This window comes from Lethenteron reissneri, chromosome 11 (assembly GCF_015708825.2).
Source record: "Lethenteron reissneri isolate LAM-NWPU_2019-01 chromosome 11, ASM1570882v1, whole genome shotgun sequence".
In the NCBI taxonomy this organism is placed as follows: Eukaryota; Metazoa; Chordata; class Hyperoartia; order Petromyzontiformes; family Petromyzontidae; genus Lethenteron; species Lethenteron reissneri.
In genome coordinates, this window is record NC_083789.1 from 8,119,768 (window position 1) to 8,145,714 (window position 25,947).

The window sequence follows — 25,947 nt, forward strand, 5'->3', positions numbered from 1 at the left end:
AGGAAACACATGCTGGGAGGATCCTGGAAAAGTAGAACATCGGAAAAAAATGTCGAACATCACTTGCTGGGAGATTTTTTTCAGCGAGCGAAATTCGGACATCATGCCGAAGAACCCGCGGTACAATCTGAAAATTGCATTGGACACGCAGCACAAACGCGAACAAAAAAACCCCCTACGCAGTGGACATGACGCATGCCAAAACTATCACTTGTACACGAGAACATTAGGAAATGATGCAATAAAAATAATTCATGGGACGATGCCACGAAGGCTTGGCGTTATGAAGCACAATTTCATTTTGAAAATGAGTCTCTAATATAAAATGTGTGACATCAGTAAAGAAGAAAATGTCAGTCTCTGCTAATGGGTTTACACCACCTCTCCTCGCACAAAAGTGATTACGATGAAAATAGCGAGGGTGAGGTTCATTTAATCGAAAGGTGTGGGGGAGGGCCTTCATCCAGTCAGCGGCTGTGAATTACCGTGTTATTTTAATTATTATTACTCCGATCCACGAGGGTTGCCGACTGTCCCGGTTTTCCCAGAATCATCCTGAAGTTCAGACAGCCTTCCTGGGAAATCTGTAAGTCTACCAAGCACATTAAAAGTTGCGACTTTTATAAGTTCTGAAATAACACACCACTTATTAGTCAACGCATACACTCTATAAATCTATTTCTCCCCTCTTCTGTTATTGTGAAATACAGCACTCCTCTTCCCATGCTACGTCTCGATTGGTTTTGATATTCAGCAGTGGCGGCAACGCTCCTAACCATTAACCCACACTCTGTGCGCGGTGTCTTGTACGGCACTCAACAGCATTGACATGCCTTCACAGTTCCTGCTCCACACTCTCGCTGTCACATGACTCCCCCCCTCCACTCTGCTCACCCTTCCCTCCATCATCCCCCATGCACTCCGCCCCCATCCAACGCACAACCTCCACTGCACCACCTCCCCGCTCCTCCTACAACACCGCCCCCCGAGGGGGAAGGGGTTGGGTGGTATGTGTGGGCTTGCAAGCCGGGGCTGACTGAGCCTCAGTGTTTGTCGAACGCCTCTCTCCGAGTCGGGGACGAGCGAAACCCACGGAAAGGTGCGAGTGAGTGGTCTTTCACCACCCCCTGCACAGATTCGCGAAGACCCAGAGATTCGTGCGGCTACGGGAGACTTAGAATGCGACTTCGTTGCAGGAGCAAGCGTCTTTGGGGAAACGTTGGAGAGTAACAAAGAAGAGAGAGGGAAGGGGGGAGGCAACGTGTTGTCTCAGCAGGCGAGCAGCTGGCGGAACAACTGGGTGAGTCGTCACTGAGTGAGCCAAGCGAGCGTGACCGCTCGTGTGCTGTGCCGGTCTTCATAGGTGCTCGCTAATAACAGCACTTGCCACACAAAGTATGTTTGTTGGAGGAGAGGGGTAAAGGGGATCTTTGTCTTTTTCGTGTTTTAGTTTTGTTTCGCTTTAACGTCACCGGCTCGGTGGCAGCTGTTCCAGTACATCCTGTTGAGCCCTGGGGTAATCGCTACTGAAGAGTTGGGGAAGAATCCCCGTGGAAAGTTGTGAATGACCGCGGCTCGCGCAGCGCGCTCATCGCAAAGCCAAGTGACATTGTTTCTGTTCAGTCGAGCGATGATTGCTTTGTGTCTGGGTGCTCGCTTGTCCCAGCCGCCAGAGCCGACACACGCTTTTTTTTTGCCAAGTCAACAAAACGCGTGGTCTCTTGGACCACAATCATTGCACGTGATTTTGTCTTTTCTTTTGTAAGAGTTAATTCCGCAAAATGTGCCCGGCGTTTCAAGACAAACGGAGTCGAGTCAAAACAAAAAAATATCCGCGCCTTCTATCGTGAATGTTGCTGTTGCTGTTAACACATTTGTGTGTTACACATCAAGAGCGCAAGTTTAATGCGCGCGTGTGTGTAAATATAATAGGCGACGTTTACGGGGATAGAAGGGCAACGTCCCTTTTTCGGAGCACGCATGTGGTTGTGTGCCACCTTTCGCGTGATACTAGGACAACTAGTTTCTACTTTCGCGTGACACTAGGATATCATATCCTCCACTTGGCAGCGGGAAGGGCACGGAGTGGTCAACGCGTGAGTCTCTCCCGCCTGCTCTGACGATGGTCACGGCTGCCCTTCTTCAACCGCGCTTCTTCCAAGCAGCAATTTGGGTCGCGTGTGATTGCAGCAGTAGCAGCAGTAGCAGCAGCAGGTCCCATGCTGATGCCAGCCACTACTATACTGTGGCATGCAGTGCAGAGCGCGCGCGTTGGAAGCATTCCTGTCGCATTCTTGAAGTTTAAATCACCCCCCCCCCTTCCCGATAGCCTGATCTTGTTTAAAGGGGTGTGGAGGGGAGGGAGAGAGACTGATTCTAGATTTGAAGCTTTCGTGACTTGTGTTGCCTCCGAAACGTCGTGATTTAATTGATTTATTTTAATTTATTATTATGTTATTTCTATTTTTTTTACCTACGTGACTTTACCGAAAAAAACCAAGAGTAAGAGAGAGACTGGACGGCCAACGTTAAGCAAACTCTAAACAATTTTGATTTGAAGCTTTCGTGACTACAGGAATCCATACTCTTTGGTTCTTTCGGTAAAGTCACGTAGGTAGAAAAAATTGAATAAATCACGACGTTTCGGGCGCAACACAAGCGTCCGTCATCAGGTGGGAAAGCACGGTCTGCTGCTGATGCAGACATCTGGACCATCCTGTACAGTACCTACCCTTTGGGCTTTGAGTCGAGCTGACAGGTTTGTATATGCAGCGTTAAGAGCTCCGTGACTTGGCTTGGGTGCCACTCGACTGACTTTTGTGATATTTCTGCCCGTCATCGAGAGCTTTTGTTTATGATTACGAAATCCTCATTTAGATCATCAACGTCGTATGGACTGTTTTTGTTGAACACGGTATGAGAAATCTTGATGTTGGGGACAGTTGTGTCAAAATGAATTTAACGTGGTTTAACATCCCTGCTAGATCCACGTTTTCATCATAAACATTGCCTCTATTGTGTATTATTTGGAGTTGTTTCTTCTTGTGATAAAAGCACACAATGTCCCATTCTATTTTAGTAAATATTTGTCTGACGTGTTTACGTTTTATTCCAAATGTGCTATTGGCATCGTGTGTCCTCAAGCGTCTGTTCTGAAACCTTGCGGTCCAGTGCATCACCCTCTGTTACAAAATCGCCCGTGGAATGAGATTTCACAGAACTACTTCCGATATCCTCTAAAGTAATGTTTTGTATCATTGTTTTACGTGAATTACGGTCCTAAGCGGTTGACATGCTACGCTGCAGTAACACAATCCAATTAAAAATACAGTATTGTATTACCAATGAGTAAAGTACTGTCATTTTAAAGTGTCTGTCTGATATAAGTAGTACTAATCACATACCTGCATTTCCCATATCCCTTCCCTTTGATGCTGCTAATCCTGCATAATGCACGGGCATAAGTAGTGCTAATCACATACTTGCATTTCCCATAAATATGCTAAATTCCTCTTGATATGCATATTATTTTGTCAAGGCGCCCTTTTCCCCCCTTCCAACCCAGCTTAAATATATGCTCCAAGCACGTGTGCCGTTTCATTCAGACGCTGTCGCCTCGACAGACCTGGTTTTCACCTGAGGACGGCTGCTTGCCTTGTGGCCGAAACGTCGTGAGAATTGTTTTATTTGTATTATTTTATTACTTCCCTTCTACGTGACTTTACCGAAAGAACCAAGAAGATGTCTGTCTGATAGTTTTATTTCAAAGAGCTGTAATTTGGCCAAATTAGGTGAATTTTTTTTTTCGTGTGATGGGTTTTTTTTGTTGGTGCAGTCACCATGAACTCGTAAAACTTGAGGACCCAGTTTAATCACGTGGGGGCAGTCGGGCGACCTGGATCCAAACGCAGAATCTCAGCGGTGCCAAGTCAGCGTTTTTTTAACCCCTTAGCCACCCTGCCACCGACCAATGACGTATTCTTAAGCAGAACGCCACGCGCCACTTGGTTCACAACAAACGACAGACAAGCTTATGAAGTGCTTTTTGATGCAGAACTCGCAACACAAAATCGGGGAGCTCTGAGATTTGGGGACTGCAAAACAACAGACTCAGTGGTGATTTTGGCTGAATTCCAGACCACTGAAGCACCCTGATGAATGGTTGCAGATTATTTTTTTACATTTTATCTTAAAGTGTTAGATGGTCATAGTATTGCTAGAGAAGGCAGGGTGGCTCGAGGGTCTGAGCACTGCGATGTTGGGTTCCAATTTGGACAATTGCCCGTTATTTTAAATAGGGTTCTCAAGTGGAGAGAGTTGTTACTCTCAGACTGATCTGTATAAGAAGTAATATAATTTAAAAAGATAGATTTTTCAATTGATTTGCTTGAATTACAACTCCAAAATAAAAAAAAGTCTGCCCCCCCTCCCTAGTGTGTTTAAGAAGTCACTTTAAGAACATAATTCACAGGTAGATCTTTGACATCCATTTCCACGGACCATTCTCTAACTTGGGGTGATTGCATCTTTTTGCGGGAATTCCCAATGTATTGTTTGTCTGACATAACACCGATTGCAAAAACATTTATAAAAAACATGCTCACATGATTCTAACTTTTAAATGGGCAAATAGCTTTTTTTTCTACACATTATAAGTTTATTTTTTTTAATTACATTTTCTGTCTTACCATTTTATTGTCTTCGTCACAAGGTAGCGTGACGTGTTGCGTCAACGTAATCGTGGTCATCGCTGAGATGCGTGCGACACACGGGGTCTTGTCCCCAGCAATCTCGGCGCGTCGGGGTGCTCGTGGAATTTGTTTCGTCTAGAGTCTAGACGTTTGATAACGAGACACCGGCTCTGGACGCAACGCAGGTGGAATTGGGACCCTGGCTGTGGCCGCTGCTGTGAAATGGGCACGGCTTTTGCAGGTGGCTGGACTGAAGCCCCTTCTTTGTTCCTTGCCAAGAGCCCTCATGCTTCAGCAATCTGCCCCTAGCATTTCCAATGAACAAGCCAAGCATATTATGAAATGAAGTGCCCATGCACAACCTCCCTCCCCCACCCCCACGTCACCAGCTACTTTCTGACAGCGATGTTAAGGCTCGGCTTAATGAAATGTCTTGTGAGGTGGAAATTCTATTGGCGTAAAGGTCCGCTCAATGCATCGCAAAAACAAAGACGCTTGTTAGTTTTTCACTTGCGTTTATCTACACGGGTTCGATGCCCAGCCACGGTTAACACCACTGGCAAGTTATAACTAGGTGGATTATTATTACATTACAGGATCCTGAGAGATTGTGGTGGTTTGAGGAGACTTGTATCCAGCGGTGCATTGGCAATGACTGATGATAATAATTAAATAAAGCTATTATGATCAGTTTGCTCCACGATTGTGGAGATTGTTTGACTTTACCATGCTGGTCAGTCTGGTTTGGTGAAGAGAGGACCCAGACCGGGTGGCTGGAAATCAAACTCGGGTCACCGGGTTCATGGCGTGCTAACCAGTGCATCGCTGCTCAACCTCGATGCTATAAATAATCTACAGACAATTATATAACATACACACGATCATGAAAAAAAAGACCCCGTGTGTTATCAAACACAGATATGCATTGCATTCCGAAGGAATGGCGAATTGCATGTGATGAACAATCTTACATATACACCTGTGCATGTGCGTACGTGCGTGCATGTGTGCGGAATGTAAATATGTCTCGAGAGGACTGAAAGTTAAAGAAAACACAGTCGGACAGCTGAGTATGCAACTGGCTGGATTTTACCAGGAAAAGCAGATCCGGAAATGCAAGCAAGATGGCAAAATATTCCAGTAGATTTATAGATTTCAGTGGGATAAAGAAATGGAAGTATGAATATTACACAAACACACGTACGCCCATGTGCACACACACATGAACGTAGCGCGATGCAGTACTCACGTTTTGTTTTTAAAGCTTTTTGCAAGTTGTGAATTGGAAATAAATACAATGGAATAAAAATAATTATAAAAGGTAACAAATTGTACTTTTGACAGCTTTGACCAAAAAAGGCCTTCCTAATGATGCAACAGCAATTTTCTTTAAAACAAATATGTTTCGTAAGAAGAGAATGGATTACCACTGCCGTGTGTTGTTACAGTATTTCCAGCTTTGCAGCACAGCTCTTCGATGTATTTTTGGGTTGCACCGCATGTTGTTTTTACGTGATAGCCGGTGTTTTGCTCCCACGTGCTGGGGAGCTTCTTCAGGGACATGCTGAACAACATGCAGTAAAACCCCAAGAACACGTCGGAGTGGGAGGGAATGGATGCTGTATTGTTGAATTTTGTGTGAGACTGGCCTTCTCAAGAGGCAAGGTGCTGGTTATGTGGCAATATTTTTTCAAATATTAAAACATTTCTTAGCAATCAATTTAATTCCACATTTGGAACTCTCGCAGATTATTGCATTACTCGGTGTTTGAGAACAGCTTCGTGGAAGGTCAAATCACGGGGCCAATTCTGACATTTCTTCAAGTGACTTCTTTTACATGCTAGGAGGACTGCACTGTCTCAAATGCCTTGTTAAAGACATTTTCCCACGTAGCATTTTATTTCGCTTTTACAAGTTTGACTTGTTGGCAATTGATACAAAAAACTAATTTGATTGCTTTTTTGTTGTATGTGCAATCTCACTACACTTGAAAACCTGTTTTAATCAGTGGTGGTCAACACCCAGATTTGAATCCAGGATCTCGGCAGTTCCGGCTCGGTACTCTGAACACTGAGCCACCAAACCACCTCCAGTCTTCTGGCAATCTTAATAAGAATCTAGTGTGCCATTTGTGGGGAAAAGCGCAATATATGACGCATTATCAGCTTTCCGTAGAAAATAGAAAACAGATATTGATAAAAAAGCACTTGTGATCACATATCATGATTTTTTTAAAGGCACCCCTCTGAGCCTATTTTCCAATGCTAAGTGTTTTTGCATTTGCAAGCGAGTCATTGCCTTTCTTTATGCATCATCTTACGAGAAAAACGCATTATTCACATAAAATAAAGGGTTTGTATGATGATTGGCATGTCTCTCAGACTTATTTGCATTTTACCAACTGGCAGCGCTGTCTATTTTTATAGTGTCATTCCAATCTTCGACATTTCAATCCCACTTGGATTTTTGTACCAAGCGGTAATTTCTTACAAGCCACAGTGGTTGAGTGCACCTGCACAGAAGTCAAGCTACCCCATCTCGCGACGGAGATGAGATGGAGTTGGCCACGCATGGTGGCCCTCTCACCCCTTGTTTAGCTGTGTGTAGAGATTGCCAGATATTCCTTTGTCTGCTCTGCGCAGTATTTGGTCTAGCGGCGAGCACAAAAATTCACCAAGCGAAAAAATTGCAGAAATAAATTTGCGTGAAAGTTTTTACTGCAGAGGCATTCTACGCATCCGAGCAAAAATTATTGCGGAAACGGTTACGGCTCTGTGACCCAGTGTTCTAACCAAGATCTTTGTGTAAATAAACTGCATTATATGTTGCTTGACATTTCCATTAATATTTATTGTTTTAATAGATGCAAAATAAACGAGGCAACGTGCACATCAGCAGATATTACAGAAATAGGAGAAACGTCCACAAACAGATGTAGAGATATGAGTAGTGAGTTTCAAAACATTTTTAAAAGTCAAATTGATTGTTTCCATATTTTTTGTTTAAAGATATCATTGTGGTTGCTGAGAACATGTTTCAAACGATGGCCTGGGAAGCCCCGACAATCCACACCCCACTCGCTTCCCGTCCCGAACGTGCAACAGGACGCGTATCCAGATTCCCTGGTGTCACTCGCAGTGTCGCCTGGTGGGTCACAATGTTGTCCCCATTATAATAAAATGCCCTGGGAATCTGCTGCGGTGTAATGGTCAGCACACTGGACTTGCAATCCAGAGGTTGCTGTTTCGATTCGATCGCCCGACGTGACAGTTAAAACTAAACCTGAACTAAACGCTTTTTTATTTTAACAGTTAAAGCCCACAGCTATAATGAAGTGGCTTATCGCGTGGAAATTTATAGCAGCCAGTTGAAACAATGGGACAAGTTTATTAAATCGCCCCCAACTTCTGTCCACCTAGCAGTGTCAATGGGTTACATGGGCAGGTCACGTGGGGTGGGGTATAGTGTGGGTACTCCCCACTTCCACCAAGATATCTGGTCAGTGTAGAAGACTAGGTCAAAACTCCCTCTTTTTTTTACGCAAATTTTTGAGTGGGATGTCACCCCATGGCTCCATACAGACCAGCTGCCACTAATCGCATGATGAGGGAGGCAGACTGGACGGAGAGCCAGGGCACATGTTCTCCGTAACAAGTTAAGGGTCGTGAAAGTAAATCCAGACTGAAACCTAACAGGGGTTACACGAGGCCACGAAAGCCTCTCTTGTCAAAAACAAAAATCCATAACATCGTGGTTTTTTCCATTGATCCACCGCGATGGGTCAGGTTAAATAATCTACTGTACTTATTTGATAAATGTTATTCATTCTGTGTGTGTAGTACAAACAGGATGGATTATTGTGGCGGGGGACTGCGAGAGATGGCAATGGCTTTTCGAAGCCTTCGTGCAGCAGTGGATAGATCTTGGCAAAAGATGATAATAATGATGACACACAGATGGAGATAATGATGGCGTAGCTCAGTAAGTAGAGTGGCGAGGCTCTAGTGCAGGGGTCGGCAACCTACGGCTCCGGAGCCGCATGCGGCTCTTTACGGGCTGCTTCTTGACGATATGTACGTATGTACAGTATGTACTCAGATGCATTGCGGCTCTTGAAATACTGAATTTTGTACCGAATTGGAAAGAAATGGCTCTTCTTGTTATTTTGGTTGCCGACCCCTGCTCTAGTGGGAAAAGATGAGTTTGAATCCTGGCTGGTTTTGACTAAACCTTGTCTCCTCTTGCGTGGATAAAATGAGCACCAGCTGGTACAGCAGCAACTCTTGGCATATTATTTTTGATGATTGTGTTATGGCTACACAACTTATCCCTGCCATATGAATGTGGAATGTACACTACTTGCTTAAGAAGATCAATAAAATTTTGATTTAAAGCTTTCGTCACTGCAGGAATTCATATTTTTGGCTTTTTCGGTAAAGTCACGTAGACCATCGTGGTGAATTATGGTCAAATTTTCTTGCTGTGGATTTCACACCTGATGATGATTGCTTGTGTTGCAGTCGAAACGTCGTGAGAATTTTATTGTTTTATCTTTTTATTATTTCCTTCTACGTGACTTTACCGAAAGAACCAAGAATACGACCAATTAAATTTAGTTTTCTCTCACTAAATACCTGTTTATCACGAGTTAAACTTGTTTTTGTCCTGAAAAATACATGAAGATAGTGATAATACAATTGCTTACAGCCCTTTGTCAACCCACTACTGCATGAAGGCCTCCCCACGCGTTGCCAGTCATGGGGGTGGTTTGACCATAATTCACCACGATGGTCAGTGCAGGTTATGTCTTAGACCATTTCAATTATCACGAGTCACTGATGTTAGCCGTGGCCAAGATTCTAACTCGGGCCGCTGTGTTCAGAGCTAAGCGTGATAACCACTCCGCCAAGTACGTCGCGAAACATAAATCCCAGCGTGGGTTATTTATTTATTTCCCTAGCCACCGTATGGGACCCATTTTCGGATGTTGTAGCCTTCACGGATGTATATGTCCGAAGCAGAATGAGTGATGCACCAAAGGAACGATGTGTTCTGTAAGAGTAATCACGTGCCGTACGCCACGGCTTCAGTTGCCCCCCCCCCCCCCACCCCAGCCTTGGTGTAATGGTTATCACACTGGACTTGCAATCCCGAGTTCACCCGTTCGTTTCGATCTCCTGGCGTGGCAGTTGAAACATTGGTGCCAGTGTCTTCAATTGCCCATGCTTCTGTCCATACATGGGTACAACCACAGTTGGTCGATTGGTAGGTCGTGTGCGGTGGTGAAGGTGGTGGGGGTTGACATGTAAAGTTATTGTGCCTCTTTGCAAGTCCAGCCAGCGTAGAAGAGTAGGCCAAATAACCTCTTCTCAGGGCGTTCCCTTTAGCCAGCAGTGATGTCATCAATTACCCAATATTCGCCAGAATTATAAGATACACCCTAAACTTGTGACAGGTGCCAATAGAGTTGCAACGACAAAGATCCCCCGTATAGCCTTAACAGACTGCAGGGGCAAGTACTGTTAGCGAGCACCTATAAAGGCCGGCACGGTACACGAGGGGCACAGTACACATCGCACCAGGTACTCATATGAGGCCGAGTCGACCTAGGGGAGGCCCAGGAACGGTTTAGATAATCGTCACTGGTGTTCAACCGTGAGCGGGAATCGAACTCGGGTCGCCAGGTTCGTAGAGCAGCGCGCTAACCGCTACACCACCGCTCCCCCTTAGAGTTACACACATCTGACCCCAAAAGTACATGTAAAATACAGGGATGGGAAAGTGCGTGTTGCAGTCTGGAGAAGTCGTTTATTGCAGGGCTGCACCTTTGGCTCCAGACAGAGTTCGTTGTGTTGTTGGTGCCGGCTTGGGGGAGTTGACCGCGTGATTTCCTGTCAGTTGTGTCTCGTTGTTGTGGATTCGATTCTGACGATGAAAAAAGAGTTTTGGCCATGAGAATAAAACATCTTTATCCTTTACAGCAGCCGAAGGTGGGGTAATGTTTACTTTGATCGCCGCCTCTACATTCTTGGCAAAAGCGTAGCCAAAAAATGAAATAGTTATAAGGCCCAGTAGATATTCTATCTCTATTGTTTTTGTTAAAGCTTATGTCGGTGTATGCGGTGGTTAGCACACCGCACTATGAACCTGCAAACATGAGTTTGACCAGTTAACATGATTGGTGAGTGATTTCTGAACTGGTCCGAGGTAACCTACTTCACCAACTTGCACTGACCAGCATGGTGAAGTATGGTCAAAATAATTCCCCATGACCAAAAGGCATGGAGAGCCCTTCATGCAGTAGTGGATTGACAAATGGCTGTACATTATTACTACAGTCTATAATATAGTTTTTTGGGTTAGATCGTGTAAATATAATTGCGTTGTTAAACACGCCACCACCCAACACGGCCAATTAGTAAGGTTTGTCATCTCAACAAAACGTGCCAATTCGTTACTAGTACAGCACACCGGTGTGTTGAAGAGCAAGCCTCAACATTTACAATTTACAATTCGGTGTTGTGGGTTTTAATCTCCAACACACCGGTGTGCTGAACTAGTAACACATCGGCATGTTCTGTTTACGTGACAAACCTTACTAGTTGGCTGTGTCGGGTGGTGACAGGTTTAACGACACATTTATATATTCATGCGATCTAGCCCAAAACCTCTTATGGATAATATTGGTCACAAAAGCCTACGTGTTATTGGTGGAGTATTAACTACTTTTTAGGTGCATGGCAGTAATGGCTAGCAAACACAGAAGCCATTCGTAAACTAATTTATTTTTTTATTTAACCGTGCATTCATGGGACTGGCATTTAAAAACCAGTTTCAGAAAATTATTAAAAAGGCCTGGAGCATATAGCGTGCGACTGTTTCTCATTCCCCAGATGACAAACGTTTGAATTTCGCCCACCTCTAAAGTTGCGTGAGAGAGAAAAAAATACAGTACAGGTTTCTAAAAACAAAGCGCAGCTGTGTGTGTGCGCGTGCTTTCGTACGCGCGCAAAAGTTTCGCTCATTCGCATTTTACACATTCCACTATATACCATCGACTGTACGGTAATGAAATCAAGAGCTACATCGAAGCAGGAAGCGGCGATGATGCACGGCTTTTAGTGATGATGTACCACAGAATTACAGTAGAGAATATCCCAGCACGCGAGCGTGCCCAAACCCCATTTATGACATTAACGTTCTTGATTATCTCTCATTGCAGAAATCATTCGCTTACTAATGTTGGGAGGGGAAAAAAATTCAGCACAGCTTGCACTATTTGGGTTGCCACCCATGTCCTACTTTTCTCCCAGCATTGTCATCTTCTGTTGTTGTCCTGGGGGAAATCTCGAAGTCTTTCCGGGACCTTACAAGTTCAGTTTTTTTTTGTCAATTTCGTAACAAGAATAATATAGTCCACCACTGCGACACGATGGGTTTACGTGTACAGTGATTCTGCCCTCCTCTGGCCCCGTATTTGTGAGATAGTCTTCTTCACTTGACACTGGTTTTGTTGTACCATACCCCAAAGGTGGCAACCCTTCGTTAGGCCGTGTTGCACAAGACAATCACCTACTGACCTGCACCTTACAGTCGTTACTGGCTTGCCGCAGCAGGCATTGCGCCTTGTTGTTATTGCGCGTGTGACCTTTCCAGCTGAGCCTGCTGACGCAGTGTCGCCCAGAGCCCGTAATGCTCGAACGGCGGTCAGTTCGGCGTGTGGTGATGGAGGGGTAAATTCCTCGTGTATTTTCCATGAACCTGAGTGTATGCTTGCTGCCCGTGGCGTAATGGTTAGGCCCGCCGGACTTGCAATTTGGAGGTCACCGGTTGATTCCCACACACCCCCCACCTCTGGCCAGCCAGCTGTATAAATGGGTAACGCCACAGTGAGTCGGTGGGCGCGTAGCGCGTGTGGTGGGGTAAAGTGTGGGTGCTCCCACCACTTTCAAGACATCTGGCCAGCAGTGGAAGAGTAGACCAAGTAGCCTCTAGAGGGGGCTCGCATGAGCTCCCTCTAGTGGAGGTCATTCCACCAGCAGCGGCGTTAGCAGTAAATTGACCTTTGCCCTCCGTTGACGAACTTCCATCATCTGTGTGTCGAACGTTTGCCTACAAGCTGCATTGTGTCTGTGATCCGACGGCATGCACTGCAGCGATTAGAGCATTAACTGTACAGTACTGGATTGTGTGTTGTCTTCTTGTCCGTGAAGCTCAGGTGTAACTGCCCCCACACACCTGCCTGTACCTGCCCTGCTGCAAATGTGGCAGCCTTGGCTGTAGGGGATATGAGGACACCAGCCACCAGGAGCTTTATTGCTATTTGCTGGTGGCCTGAAATAATAATAATTAATGGGTGTAAGATTGGTCTGTCATTGCATGAGAGCTGATTGACAAGTTCTCAGCAGGAGGGGGTGGGGAAGGATGGAGGAGGACACCGTAGGTGTCTCGTGAGCCCGATTGGTCATTTAACCCCAATTACAGCGCACTGGGACATCGGAACGGAGTGATGTCCTCATCTCAGATGTTCAAGCGAACTGGCTTTGCCAGCACAAGACGGTGACTAAAACCATCTCCCAATTGCTCTGCATTACGGTTGATACCTGGTCACCAGCAGCAGCGTGAGCTATCAATCGCAAGGCTGCATCTTTACCATGCGTGCATCTTGGAGGATATCACATGGACCGAGTGTACCTCCCTCGGTGGAGTGGAGTGGTGGTGGCAGGTATTCATATTTATATAAAAAAAATTAGTTTGCTGTACATGCGGTATTGCTGGTGCGGCTTACTTCCTCGCGAGTCTGGCGAGCCCAGTTGCGCTTTCCGTCGCGCACTCTCTCCGTGCAACTTTCCAAAGTATCAGATTTAGAAGTAGAGTCTGTTCTCCTGTAACTCGGTAGTTGCGTTCCTAAAGAACCCCGTGTTATGGAAAAACCGCGTTATAATGAACAATACATAATATAGGGGTGATGCGTATGCAGGGTGAACAAAGACTGAGGCGCGTGGATAGCATCTAGAAGCATCCAGCAGCATCCCGCCCTGTTCCTACTCGCGCAACATCGTTCCGTTCACTCTATCGCGTTATATCCAGTTTGCGTCCGCGTTATAAAAAAGTGCGTTCCCGAATACATTCATCGCGCTATATCCAATTCGCCGCATGAAAACACACATGATAGGAGAAACAGACTGCGGAGTGCTCGATGGGACTGTCACTTGCATACGGGCGCATCCACGTGTGGTGGAACGCACACGTTACACATCGAAGACGCGTGGCAATTACCTTGTGGCTAAAATCGTTTGCGAGTTAGGGCAGAGCGACGGAGAGTCGGAGACGAAGACTTGCTCAGCCTTGTTTTGACAGCGCAAAGCAATACGTTCAGATGCCAATTGGTTTATTGATAGTGGTGACCATTCACTGAAACGTGAATCTTTAGGTCATTACCGATATGGATAAACAGATACAGTAATAATTATAAACACATTCCTGCGGAGGGAGGTGATAGGAACGTTGGCCAGGGTCAGCGGCGGCGTGATGTATTCCGCAAATATGCCCGACTGTGAGGGCGGGCACAAGCCGGCATGAGTAGGTTAAACGTTGAGTTTTATAAGGGCACCACAGGGTGACCAGCCCCTCCCCACCCAGCCCCATCCTCCCCACCCAGCCCCTCCCCACCTCCCCACCCAGCCCCTCCCTACCCAGCCCCTCCCCACCCAGCCCCTCCCCACCCAGCTCCTCCCTCCCCACCCAGCCCCTCCCTGCACGACGGACACAATAATCCCCTGTGGGCTGGTGTAACCAGGAGGTTCCTACCAGTATACTGTACTGTATAGCCAATGTCAATACATTGCTGGATGAAGGGCTCACTTGGCCGTATTCTTCAGAAACCACTTGAGCTCTGCACTTTTACTAAATCTAGATTGAAAGCTCATTCCTTCCCCCGCACCCCCGATTAGCACGGTTGGCTATGTATAGTGCGAAAGAAGTTCTACGTACATACATACACACACGCATGGGGATTGTTATGGATGTACTTCACCATGCTGGTCAGTGCAGTTTAATGATGATTATTTATTTTTTGATTTTTGTGCCAGGCCATCTCTGAGTGCATTACACACAAGCAAGCTTGCATCACATCTCGTCTCAAACGTCTGAAAGGGCACTTCTCCCAGTGGCAGCTGTACCCGTTGGCACAAGATTACTCAGAATCTGGCTTGCAATCAGGCATTGCTCTGTCATTAGGGGGCAATGGTTGCGCTGTGTAATCCCAATTGAGTAATTTGCAGGTCATTTTGAACAGCCGAATGTATATTATCTGATGCTTGACCACGTGACTTTTTTTTTCATTAGTTTGGCTTTGGCAGGTGGTGGAGGGGTTCATGATAAACATTTAGCCACGGCCTGGAATCAAACTCGGGTCACCAGGTTTATGTAACTCGGTTGCTAACCTGCGGCGAGAGGAGGAAATATATCTGACACACTGTATGAAGATACACTTTGCATCTTAGGTGCGAGAAGCTGCACAAGTACAGTTGTGACTGCTGTCATCGAAAATGTGGGCCAACTTGTATTTTTTTTGTTCGCTGCGAGTTTGTACTGAGAATTCTTTCTCGACGTTTGGTCAACGTTGCCATGTGGCTAGAACCGTTGGCACAACGTTCCATGCTTACTGAGTTTCTGCCCCTTTCTCTACGTGTGTATAACACAAAAAAATCAGACATTGGCGGTGCTAGAACAGCTAATTTACCAATCACGTCATGCTGTATTTAGCCGAGGTCAAAGGCCAATTGCTTCCCAGGTGTACAGTGCCAAAACCATGGTCGACAGCGCAGACTAGCTAACAGCTGATAATAGTCCTCACAGTTTTTTAAATCTTTTTTTTTTGCCCCCGACAGTAAAATTTACGGTATATTACATTTCAGCAGGGCTTAATATTTGCTGCAATGCTGTTTTAAGATGTCATTCTTGTACAACATCCTTACTAGTGTTGCACATTTTTTTTGTTAAACGGCAGTTTGTTTTGTTTACACGTTGGAATGTGTTTGCTGTTTTTTTGCCGCAATTATTTGGACAAGTACTGTACTGTTTACTTATTAAAACCCTTGAGAGAGATACTGTAACTGGCCTCAATGGGACATTTATTAATGTAAAGTATCCTTCAAGGAACGTCGAAGAGATGGAGCGAAAAGGATTCGGCTCGTTGTGCCGTAGGCACTAAGGCGGATCACTCGTTGTGTGATTGTGAGTGATGGCACCGGCTTGGGGAGGCCTTCATCCAGCAGTGAATTGACCATGGCAGGTGATCATATCGTACAGGACCTGACAATAAAGGTCACCTCTCTATAGTATGTGCATTATGTTAGCAGGTGTCATTTTAAGTGTACGTGTATCTACAACCCAGTACAGTATGTCTAAGGTATCTCTGTAAAGTTTATGCAAGAGACTTCTGTTCTCAATGGGCTCTTACCTCCTTACTGTGTGTACATGTGTAATGACATGATGACACCTGCTGGCTGGGAAAGGGAAGCACGGGTACAGGCACCGCTAAAACAACAATCTGAAAGGGAGAGGTATCTGGGGCAAAGGTAATGGGCGGGGTTGGCCAAGATTCTCCGGGAACCTGCTGGAAGGTTCCATGATAAGGCGTGGCCAGAGGCAGAGCCTAGCCGCGCCTGGGGTGATATAAGCGGGGTCGGTGGGGGACTCGGGGTTTGTGTGTGGAGTCTTGGGTCCGGACTGCGTCGCTGCTCGCCGTCAATCTCTCTCCGTCGTCCGGCCACGTGGAAGATCTCCTGCGCGCTTCCATCACCCTCCCCGGCCACGCCGTCAGCCAGCGGCGTGGCCGGGTGCGGACGGTGGAACCGCGCCGAGTGATCGGCCGTGTGTGTGTAGCCAGTAGAGACGCGAACATCTAAGTGTTGTACTCAGAGTTAGAATATGAGGTTGGCCTGTGCTGTGCCCGTATAAGAATAAAGAAGAAGTACCCTCTACACGACGTGTCGCGGAAGTCGCTCATGACACATGTATAGTATATTTAAATGTGACATGTCGATTGTCTTATCTTTGGTTTGCTCTGGTAACAGGTAACCTTGTTCTACCATCACGATAAGGTGGAGGCTACAACCACAACGGCCGCCATTCGCTGTGACATAACCACAGCACTCGTGCCAAGCTAGGTGCACTTTTAGGCAATGTGAAGTGTCGAAGGCTCACTCCTGACCGAAGGACACGGTACAGACCTAGCTTTTATCGGTTGACTGAGATGACTGATAGATGCACGACCTGTGTGCCTCATTGCCAGCTTGCGGCGTTTTATCCGCCCGCCGCTCCGCTCATTGTTGTGAGTGACTGCTCCTCTGCCCTTCTTTGTTGTTGGAGGGGCGACTGCCTCCAACTGCCCAAGTAGCGTCCTTCACGAGCCTCCTCCACAGAGGCCAATATTGACACCGTTCCTATCAGTCATCGTCGAGTCCGATTAGTTCTCCAGCCTCCTGTACTGCATCGGTCCGTCTCTTCTCTAGCCCGTGTTGCTGCACCCGTTTAGTCACCCTCTCTATCTGGCCAGACTCAAGCTGCCTTCCCTCCTTTGGCTGCCACTCGGTAGTTATTCTCGCCCACCTGGCCATCATCGCTTCGAGTAACGCAATGTCCTGCCGAAGCCCATGTTGCTTTTCTCGCCGTCTGTGCTGCAGGTCTGCGAATGACACGTTAGAATCGTCCTCTGTTGCCCGAGCCGTGCAGTGCTGCATTCGAAGTGCTGTGACGTCAGCTGGGTTGCGTTCGTGCCCTTGGCATCCTCCAACAAGTCCTCTCACGGAAGGCAGTGCATGCATAGGGCCAACAACAAGGACTTTGTGGTGTGGTCAGGCTAAGGGCCAGGTACAAAGAGTTTGCTGCACAGGCATGAATACGGCAGTGAGCTGGCTACCTCTGCCACGTTGACAAACTTGTGTAACTTGCGCAATAGTACAGGCACACCTACATTGTGTATGCCGGTGGTGAGATAGGCAAATATCCCCCATATAGCCTTTAGCAAACTGTTGGGGCAAGTGCTGTTAGCAAGAACTTTTTAAGGCCGCCATGGCACATGAGGAGGTGGGGTGGCCAGCACCACGCCCCGTCGACTTTGTCTCCATTTAAGGCTAAGTTGATCTACGGGAGGCTTAGGACCGGTCTGGATATTCATCATGGATGTTGGCAGTGAGCAAGAATTGAACTCAGGTTGCCAGGTTCGAAGCACAGTGTGCCGATTAGGATCAACAAAGATTCTGATTCTGAAATGTTGGCTTTGGAACACACTTGCGCACACACACACACACGTGGTTTGAATGGGATCACGTTGGGATTGCTGAAAGGTTGCTGCCCGTCCTGGATTTTCAAGCATCGTCCTCTTTCTGAGGTTGTGGCTGGCCGTCCTGGGAAATCTGCAAGTCATCTTGGGACAATAAAAGTCCTAGTTTTTGACAGTTGCATAATAATATAGCACGAATACACCCAGACAATGCATTTCGTATGGGGCTCTCCCCTCTTTTGTTGTTCTGAGATATTCGTTATTCCATTATATGTACTATTTTCTTCATATCCCAGAGGTGGCAACTTTAGTTTCCACCAGGTATTTAATAATTAGACTTCCGAACTGGCCGGTGGTACCAATGTTTAAACGCTGTGAAAGAAGAACGTAATATTATTGTAGCAAATCTTGACTTGAAGCTTTCGTGGCTGCAGGAATTCATATTCTTTTGGTCTTCTCGGTAAAATCACGTAGATGGGTACCTATCTATGTGACTTTACTGAAAGACCCAAAGAGTATTATTGTAGCAGTATATAGTTGACAGGGTAAATGAACCTTAAAAGTAATCTTTTACATATTGTCTCAGACTGTCTGATGACGGTCAGCTTTGCTAGACTTAGCAGGTTAGGCAGGATAGGAGCGCTTCGCAGAAAGGTTGTTAACAAAAGTAACAAGAGACAGATGATGGCTGTGTCTCAATTGGCAAAACAAACACGAGACAAAAACAAACGTTCGCAGTCAAGCACACACACAAGGCTAACACACACAAGGCCAGCACACATAAACTTACAAACATACACAGGCAAATGTACAAAGACAAATATCTCCTGTATAGCCTGAGCAGACTGTTGGAGCAAGTGCTGTTAGCGTGCACCGATGAAGGCCAGAACGGCACACGCACCGCACCAGGTACTCATTTGAGGCTGGGTTGACTTAGGGGAGGCCCAGGACCGGTTCAGATGATCCTCACTGATGTTGACCATGAGTGGGAATCGAACTTGGGTGACCAGGTTCGTAGCGCAGTGCGCTAACCGCTACACCACTGCTCCCAAAAATGTACAAACACCCATACAAATGTATAAACACCCATACACACGCAAAGCTTACAAGCACACAGACACACCCAAACTCACACACACACATAAAAACCTACACACAAGCTTCCAAATGCACACACACACACACACTACTCGGAGGCAGGCTGTCAGACAGACACCCTCTGGAGTGTCAGTGGGTGGTTACTCATGCTCAGTCAGGACCCACTGCGTCCCGTGAGACCCTGGAAAGGTGGTGCAAGGGGCAGTAGTTGTCACTCTAGCCCACTTAACCTGGACCAAAAACCACTCTTGAGAACGAACACATAGGGCGTCTTCTGTTCTTCAGGGCCATACATCGTGCTGAATGACGGCTCTCGGGTGCGCTTTCATTGTTTGCGGTAATGCTGCCTTTTGAATTGCTTGCGCAGACTTAGCCCCCAGGGTTGCCCACCACTCAGTGCAATTTCAAGACCGAGCAAGACCCCAACATGTGAATTGCTGTGCCTGGAGCTCAGCTGCGTTCACGCATATCGCTATGTATAGAGTGGAACGTTGCAGCGTTAGTGTTTTATTTGGCAACAGAGTGCACTTTCAGTCGCTACTGCATAGCCTTGCTTGTTTGCAAGACGACGAGTGAATTTGTTTCGGCAAACTTTAATTTAAAAGCGTCCACGGTGCAAAGGAAAATGTCTCGCGGAATGTTTTGAGCGTACAGTTCAGTTGCTGTACGTATGCCAAAGTTTTACAAATATAGTACAAATGTAGCATGTGACCGGAGTCTGTCGGTTATGGATACAAAACGAATCTTGCATTGCCGTTGAGAATTATGGGTTGTAAAATAAATATTCTTTTCATTCATGGGATCGACATGTCACTATAGGAGGGAGGGATGGTGGCCATTGGGCAAAAATCTTGCCGGGAGTGGCAGCCAATGGATGGGATGCGTCTGAGAGCCGGAGGAGATGGAGCAATGAAATCAGCTCATGTGCAGGTGCTAGATTGATGGTTGTATCACAGAACCAACCCAGACGCCTGCTGCTGTATATTTGGAGTTTGCATGTTTCTCTCCGTGGTCGTGTGAATTTTTCTCTGGGTCCTCCAGTTTTTCCCTCCACATTTAGAAACATTCGTTTAGAGTATTTTTCATACTAAAGGTTTTTCGGTTAGATCGCGTTATTTATAAATGTGTCATAACCCTCCACCACCCGACACGGCCAAACAGTAAAAAATGTGTCACCTTTACAAAGGACAAAATCATTCACTTATTTAGCCCACCGGTGTGTTGAAGAGTGAATCAACATCATTTAAAAATTGAGTACGACGTTTCGCTGGTAATTACGTTTAGAGTATTTGGCTGCTGTCAATATCCACACGATAAGTCGCTTTGTTGAGCGATCATTTATGGTCACGTGCCTTCTAAAAAAGAGCTATGTGGCTCAGCGGGTCTTACCTGGTAAAATACAAATTAAATAAGTATATTTGTGAATGCAGTATACAGTAAGATGGGCCCCATCACGTAGACTGAGAGCGCTTGCCAATATCGTCTGCCAACCCAGCAGTATTTGTTTAACAAGCCCGACGCTGCGAATGAGACCATACGTGTTTAAACAAATGCTGCGGGATAATATTGGTCTTGAAATCCCAAAGGCTGTTGGACTAAGATACCGTTTATATTATGTGCCAGGTGGCTGAGCGGTAGATTCAAGCCATCTACCCTGCGGGGGTCGATAAAATGAGCAAAATGTTTGTGCGGAAGTCAACAGTCTATGGAGAGACTCGCCCCTGCCAAAGGTTTGTGGAATTTCCACCACTGGCTCTGGGTTGTAAATAGGAGATGGGCATCACCTCTGTTCACTTGAGGATGAAATCACTGACTTTTCTTATCCCGTACAGCATAGTCATATAATGCATTACCGCGCAATGTTTTCAGTACCATTAATGTCTGTACAGTGTTACCCTTCTATAGATAAATTCGTTTTCGTGATATTATTTTGATTTGGCGGTTGCACATTGACATTGAACAGGTACTACAGATCATTAAGGTGGTCATAGCCATGTAATTTTTGGTAAACGACCGATAGCGTCCCGTGGGTCATGCTGACGTCTTAACACGGGCCGAGTGAGTGTGATGAAACGTGTTTTGTTCACACTACGTCAACACTCCTGGCTGGACCCATATGGCCTCGCGGTCAAGAACTTTATATGCGTGCGTGCGAGGGCCCAATTCTCCCTCCTGACCCGCGTCTCCTCTGCCGAGTCTGGCTTGTTGGCACAACCATTGCAAAAGCATCGTGGCAAAGCGAATGTTCAGTCACAAAGCACAGCTTCGGGCTGTTGCCAGGAGCCAGATGACACGCACACACCCAATGCGGGAAAATGTTTAAACTGTGGAGGATGACGATCGCTTGTGTTTATTTTTACTGGGAGGAACCACCTGGTTCCACCAGCCCACAGGGGATTATTGTGTCCGTCCGTCGTGCATACAAAAATGGGGGGGGCTGGGTGGAGAGGGGAGGGTGGGGAGGGGCTGGGTGGGGAGTGTGGGGCTGGTCATCGCGTGGTGCCCTTATAAAACTCAATGTTTAACCTACACACACTGGCTTGTGCCTGCCCTCAGAGTCGGGCATATTTGCGGAATACACAATGCCGCCGTTGACCCTGGCCATTGACCAAGCAACCCAACGTTTCAACCAGCTCCCTCCGCAGGAATTTGTTTGAACCTATCTACGTGACTTGCCTGAGAGACCCAATAATATGTGGAGGACAACATACATCATACAATGATGATGACTGTTATTTCTGTATTAGGCGTTTTAGTGATGTATCGATTCATTGTGTAATGTAGTTACTGAAGCTCGCGACGCATGCTGCATGAATTGTGCCTGTAATAATTAATTACCGTAAAGATCATTAAAACGTTGCTACATTAAAAGTAAAATGTAGGCTGACGGAGTGAACAAAACTGTAGAAAACGAGTCGGGGAAAGAAATTGCAGTACAAATGAGATGGCCAAAGCCGAGACAACAAAGTGAACGTTTGTTTAATCGAATCGCAACTAGAATCGTGACAATTTGTCGAATCAGTAGTGGAGGGGTTGGTGGTGAATTGAGCGGTATCTTGGTAAAAAAAAAACTTGATAACCCACATATATACAAACACATTCAACACATATACAAAAATAGTTAACAACATCGTGTGGCCTTAAAATAAATAAAAGTATATTATAATAGACAAGGTTTCTATCAATGACCCTTCATAGCACGTAAATAATGTGCTATGCAGATGAGAATGTGCACCGCTGCCAAAGCTTACAATCACTCCAATAATTTGTCACATATAAGCAGTACAGTATGTAGAAGAAAACCCATGCGAATTCCGTTGGAACACTTTACCACCCACTTCTGACAGCTTTCATCACAGTATCTCATCTCCCATTTCATTAAAAAAATCCTTTTCTCAACAAAATCTTTGCGGGTTATCATGTGTTAAATCTAGATACCCCCCCACCCTCCCTCAATTGTCACACGCTTAATGATGTAATTATCCACGTCCTCGTCCTTCCTGGGAATGTGATGAGCACATGAACCTTGGGACCCGCCGTAAGGTTAATGTGAAACGATGGCACCAGGCTTGCATGCTGTCTTTCAGGGGCTTATTTATTTATTATGAGGTTGGTAATGGGTGGGAAGGGCGTTGGAATACAAACAAGCCTTGTGTGTGGTGCTTGGACTGCCCAGGGTGAACATACAGTGGGCACATTTGTACACAATTTGTATGACACCGTGCTTTACGCTATCAAGTGCACTGTGCTGTTACAGAGCGGACGAATTGTATGTCATTCAATATAGTCTGTCTAACTTTGCTCCAAATCTAATCATCGTTTGGTGTATTAGCAGATATTTTTGACATCACATTCCAAGTACTGTACAGTCAAAGGTTTTTTTTGTGTGGCAAATTGTTTAGCTTTTTTTTACCGTACGAGTATTCACGTTGCAACCAGCTGGGGGGAAGTGTTGGCTTCAACTGTAAACATTTTTGTTTATTTTGTTTTATGTTTTACAGGCACAGAAAATACTGCTTCCTGAACACAGTGGCATGTAAAAAAAAGGATTGACTCAGCAACTGGCTCTTTCATTCTGGTAACAAAAAAAAAATCTTGAACCATGACGACCTCGGAAAATTTTTCAAACTGGGTGACCTTTGATGATGACCCCGGATTTAAAGCTTGGGGCGAGGCCAACCCCGACGGGCATTCATTCGCGGAGCAGAAGGGGAGCGGCGCCCTTGATCTGCTCACGTTTGAGTCGCAGCAAAGCGCCTCCCTCCCCGCGCCATCCACGAGCAACGGGACGTTTCCCACTCCCGTGGCTCAGCAACCATCGCCGCCGCACACTCCGCTCCACCCATCGAATCCATTCCTCATCAATCTATACGACGATGTCCAGCCCTCCACCATAAACCCTTTTCAGTCGTTCTTTGACAGTTTTGAGAACCCGGAAGAGAAGGGAACTGGGCAGCAGCAACAACAACAGCAACAACAACAGCAGCAACAACAACAGCAGCAGCAGCAACAGCAGCAGCAGTCCGGTCAAGAGTCGCCGCAACTTCTGTTGAACGGATCCTATCACTCAGAAGACTTAAATGCGTCGGTTGACTCGACAAAGCCTGACCCACACGCCGAGGTCATTGACAAACTTAAACAAATTCAGATTGTGGACTCGTACGCGCAGGAAGATCCTTATTTGTCCGACGAATCTGTTGACACTCCGTATGCTTACTGCCCAGACTTCCCCGAGGTCGAATCAAAAGACGGCTGGCCACTGATGATGAGGATTCCGGAGAAGAAAACGAAGATGTCCTCCCGGCAGTGGGGGAATATCTACACCACCGTCTCTGACGGCCTCCTTATGTTCTACTACGAGAAGGGTCTCGAGAAGCCCTTCAAGGAATTCCAGCTGCAGCCCGACCACGAGCTCTCGGAACCCCGGCTGGAAAATTTTAACGAGCTCGGCAAAATCCACACCATCAGGATTGAGTGTGTCTCCTTCAAGGAGAAGCGCAAGTACCCGAGCAAAATCTTGCAGGCCCATGGCGAAACGAGGACGGAATTGCTCAAGCTGGGCACACCCGACTACAACGACTTCACCAGCTTCCTGCAGACGATTCGCGATCAGCTGATGCACCTCACAGTGCCGCTGGACAGGTGCTCGGTGTACACCGAGGACACCGTGGAAATCGAGGTTGCGGATGAATTTAGGGGCATCTTAAGGAAAGACGACAGCACCTTGGTCAAGCATTCCGTCACGACACACATATATGCCATGGCACTCGTCTCTGGGAAGCCTGAGTGCGTCATCGGCATCAACGACATTGACGTCAGGGGCAAGGAGAGCGTCAACAGGCAGGACATTATTGCGTCTTCGTGCAACAATTGGATCAGACTGCACGACTGTCAATTTCACTCCTGCGTGGATGCTGCTGCCTTTGCCGAGTCAAAAGCGATCAAATTCACGCCTCCGGACGCCTGCAAGATTGAAGTAATGCGCTTCCGGACGGCGTACTGCGAGAAGGAGACTCCGTTTTCTCTGAAAACCGTGGCAACGGTCCGCGGGGCCTTCATCGAGCTGCAGTCGTGGCTGTTGATGTCGCCGGGCTTCTCGCCGAACAGGAACGTCTTGCGGCAGGTGCCCTGCGAGAACGTGATGGTGCGTTACCCCGTTCCGCCGGACTGGGTCAAGATCTTCCGCACGGAAAACTTCATCAAGCAGAAGTCGCTCCTGGCCAAGGTGAACAAGAGCGCCAAGTTTGGCACGACCAGCGTCTCCGGCTCGGAGCCCGTCATGCGTGTGACGATCGGCACGGCGAAGTACGAGCACGCGTACAACGCCATTGTGTGGCGCATCGACAGACTCCCCGACAAAAACGCCGGTATGTGCAGAGATCGGAAACCACCCTCGATCATCGCTGCTCTCGGTGACTTGCGTATATATCGTAAAAAGTTGTTGAAATGATCCTGTATCCAGCCACTGCTCGGGAAAATACCTCTCCCACCATTCTTACACTCTTGTCACAGCTGTTACTTTTTGTATCGTTAATTGAGAGTTTGAAACTGCTTTTTTTAGTGTTTAAACGTATAAAATTATTGGGTGTAATGAAAGGGAGCCGCCTGGTGATGGGCATCCCCTTCATCGGCCTGCACTGGCCGGCATGGCAAAGTATGGTCCAACAAGCCCCCATGGCTGGCATGGTGTGGGGTGATCTAGCAGTGGATTGACATAGAGCTGTATATGTTTACAATTACCATGCTACGTACAGCAATTATGGGATCTAGAAAAAGGGAAACAAATTATTTTTAGAGGTACGGTGACATGAGCGATTTTCGCTATGATAACCTATTTACCTTAACCATTATATACAGTGTGTATACATCCTCCAAAACATTAACGATGATTAATAATAAGCATTCACAAGCCTTTATCAACTGTCTACTGGATGAAAGATGTTCTGCACCGTGTCGGTCATGGTGGTTGTCGGGTTGGTGAATTGGGGTAGGGGCAGCAATGAGCACTCGTTCATTTGTCACTAGTCACTGATGTTAGCCGTGGCCGGGATATATTTTGTTTGCAGATCACCGGATCCATTGTACAATGCAGCTATAATTTTGAAACTAATCATTTTTAAACTAAGTGAGGTTTAAAAAAAAAAGGATTGGTTTTTCTGCATTTGTTTGAAAAGAAATCCCCGAAATTGTTATGAAAATGTGCTTCTCGTTTGAAATTCTCGTCATCATTTCAAAATTATATTAATAATAAAATGTATTCATATATGCAGGAAGACTGCACCAAATCTCAAGACTTTGTCAAGAAGATTTCCCCCTGAGGATATCAACAGATAGGGGCAGTCCTCGACTTATGAATGGGTTACGTTCCT

General features: G+C 46.4%; 1 protein-coding gene across 1 annotated transcript in view; it reads left to right on the forward strand.

Annotated features, from left to right (window-relative positions):
* Nucleotides 1-1,009: 1,009 nt before the first annotated feature.
* Nucleotides 1,010-25,947, forward strand: part of LOC133341192 (stonin-2-like) — a 48,464-nt gene continuing 23,526 nt past the window's right edge. The window contains exons 1-2 of the mRNA XM_061549646.1: nucleotides 1,010-1,300; nucleotides 23,080-24,945. Coding sequence (XP_061405630.1) covers nucleotides 23,181-24,945 — 1,765 coding nt within the window. The 5' untranslated portion in view covers nucleotides 1,010-1,300; nucleotides 23,080-23,180. The remainder of the gene's footprint in view (nucleotides 1,301-23,079; nucleotides 24,946-25,947) is intronic.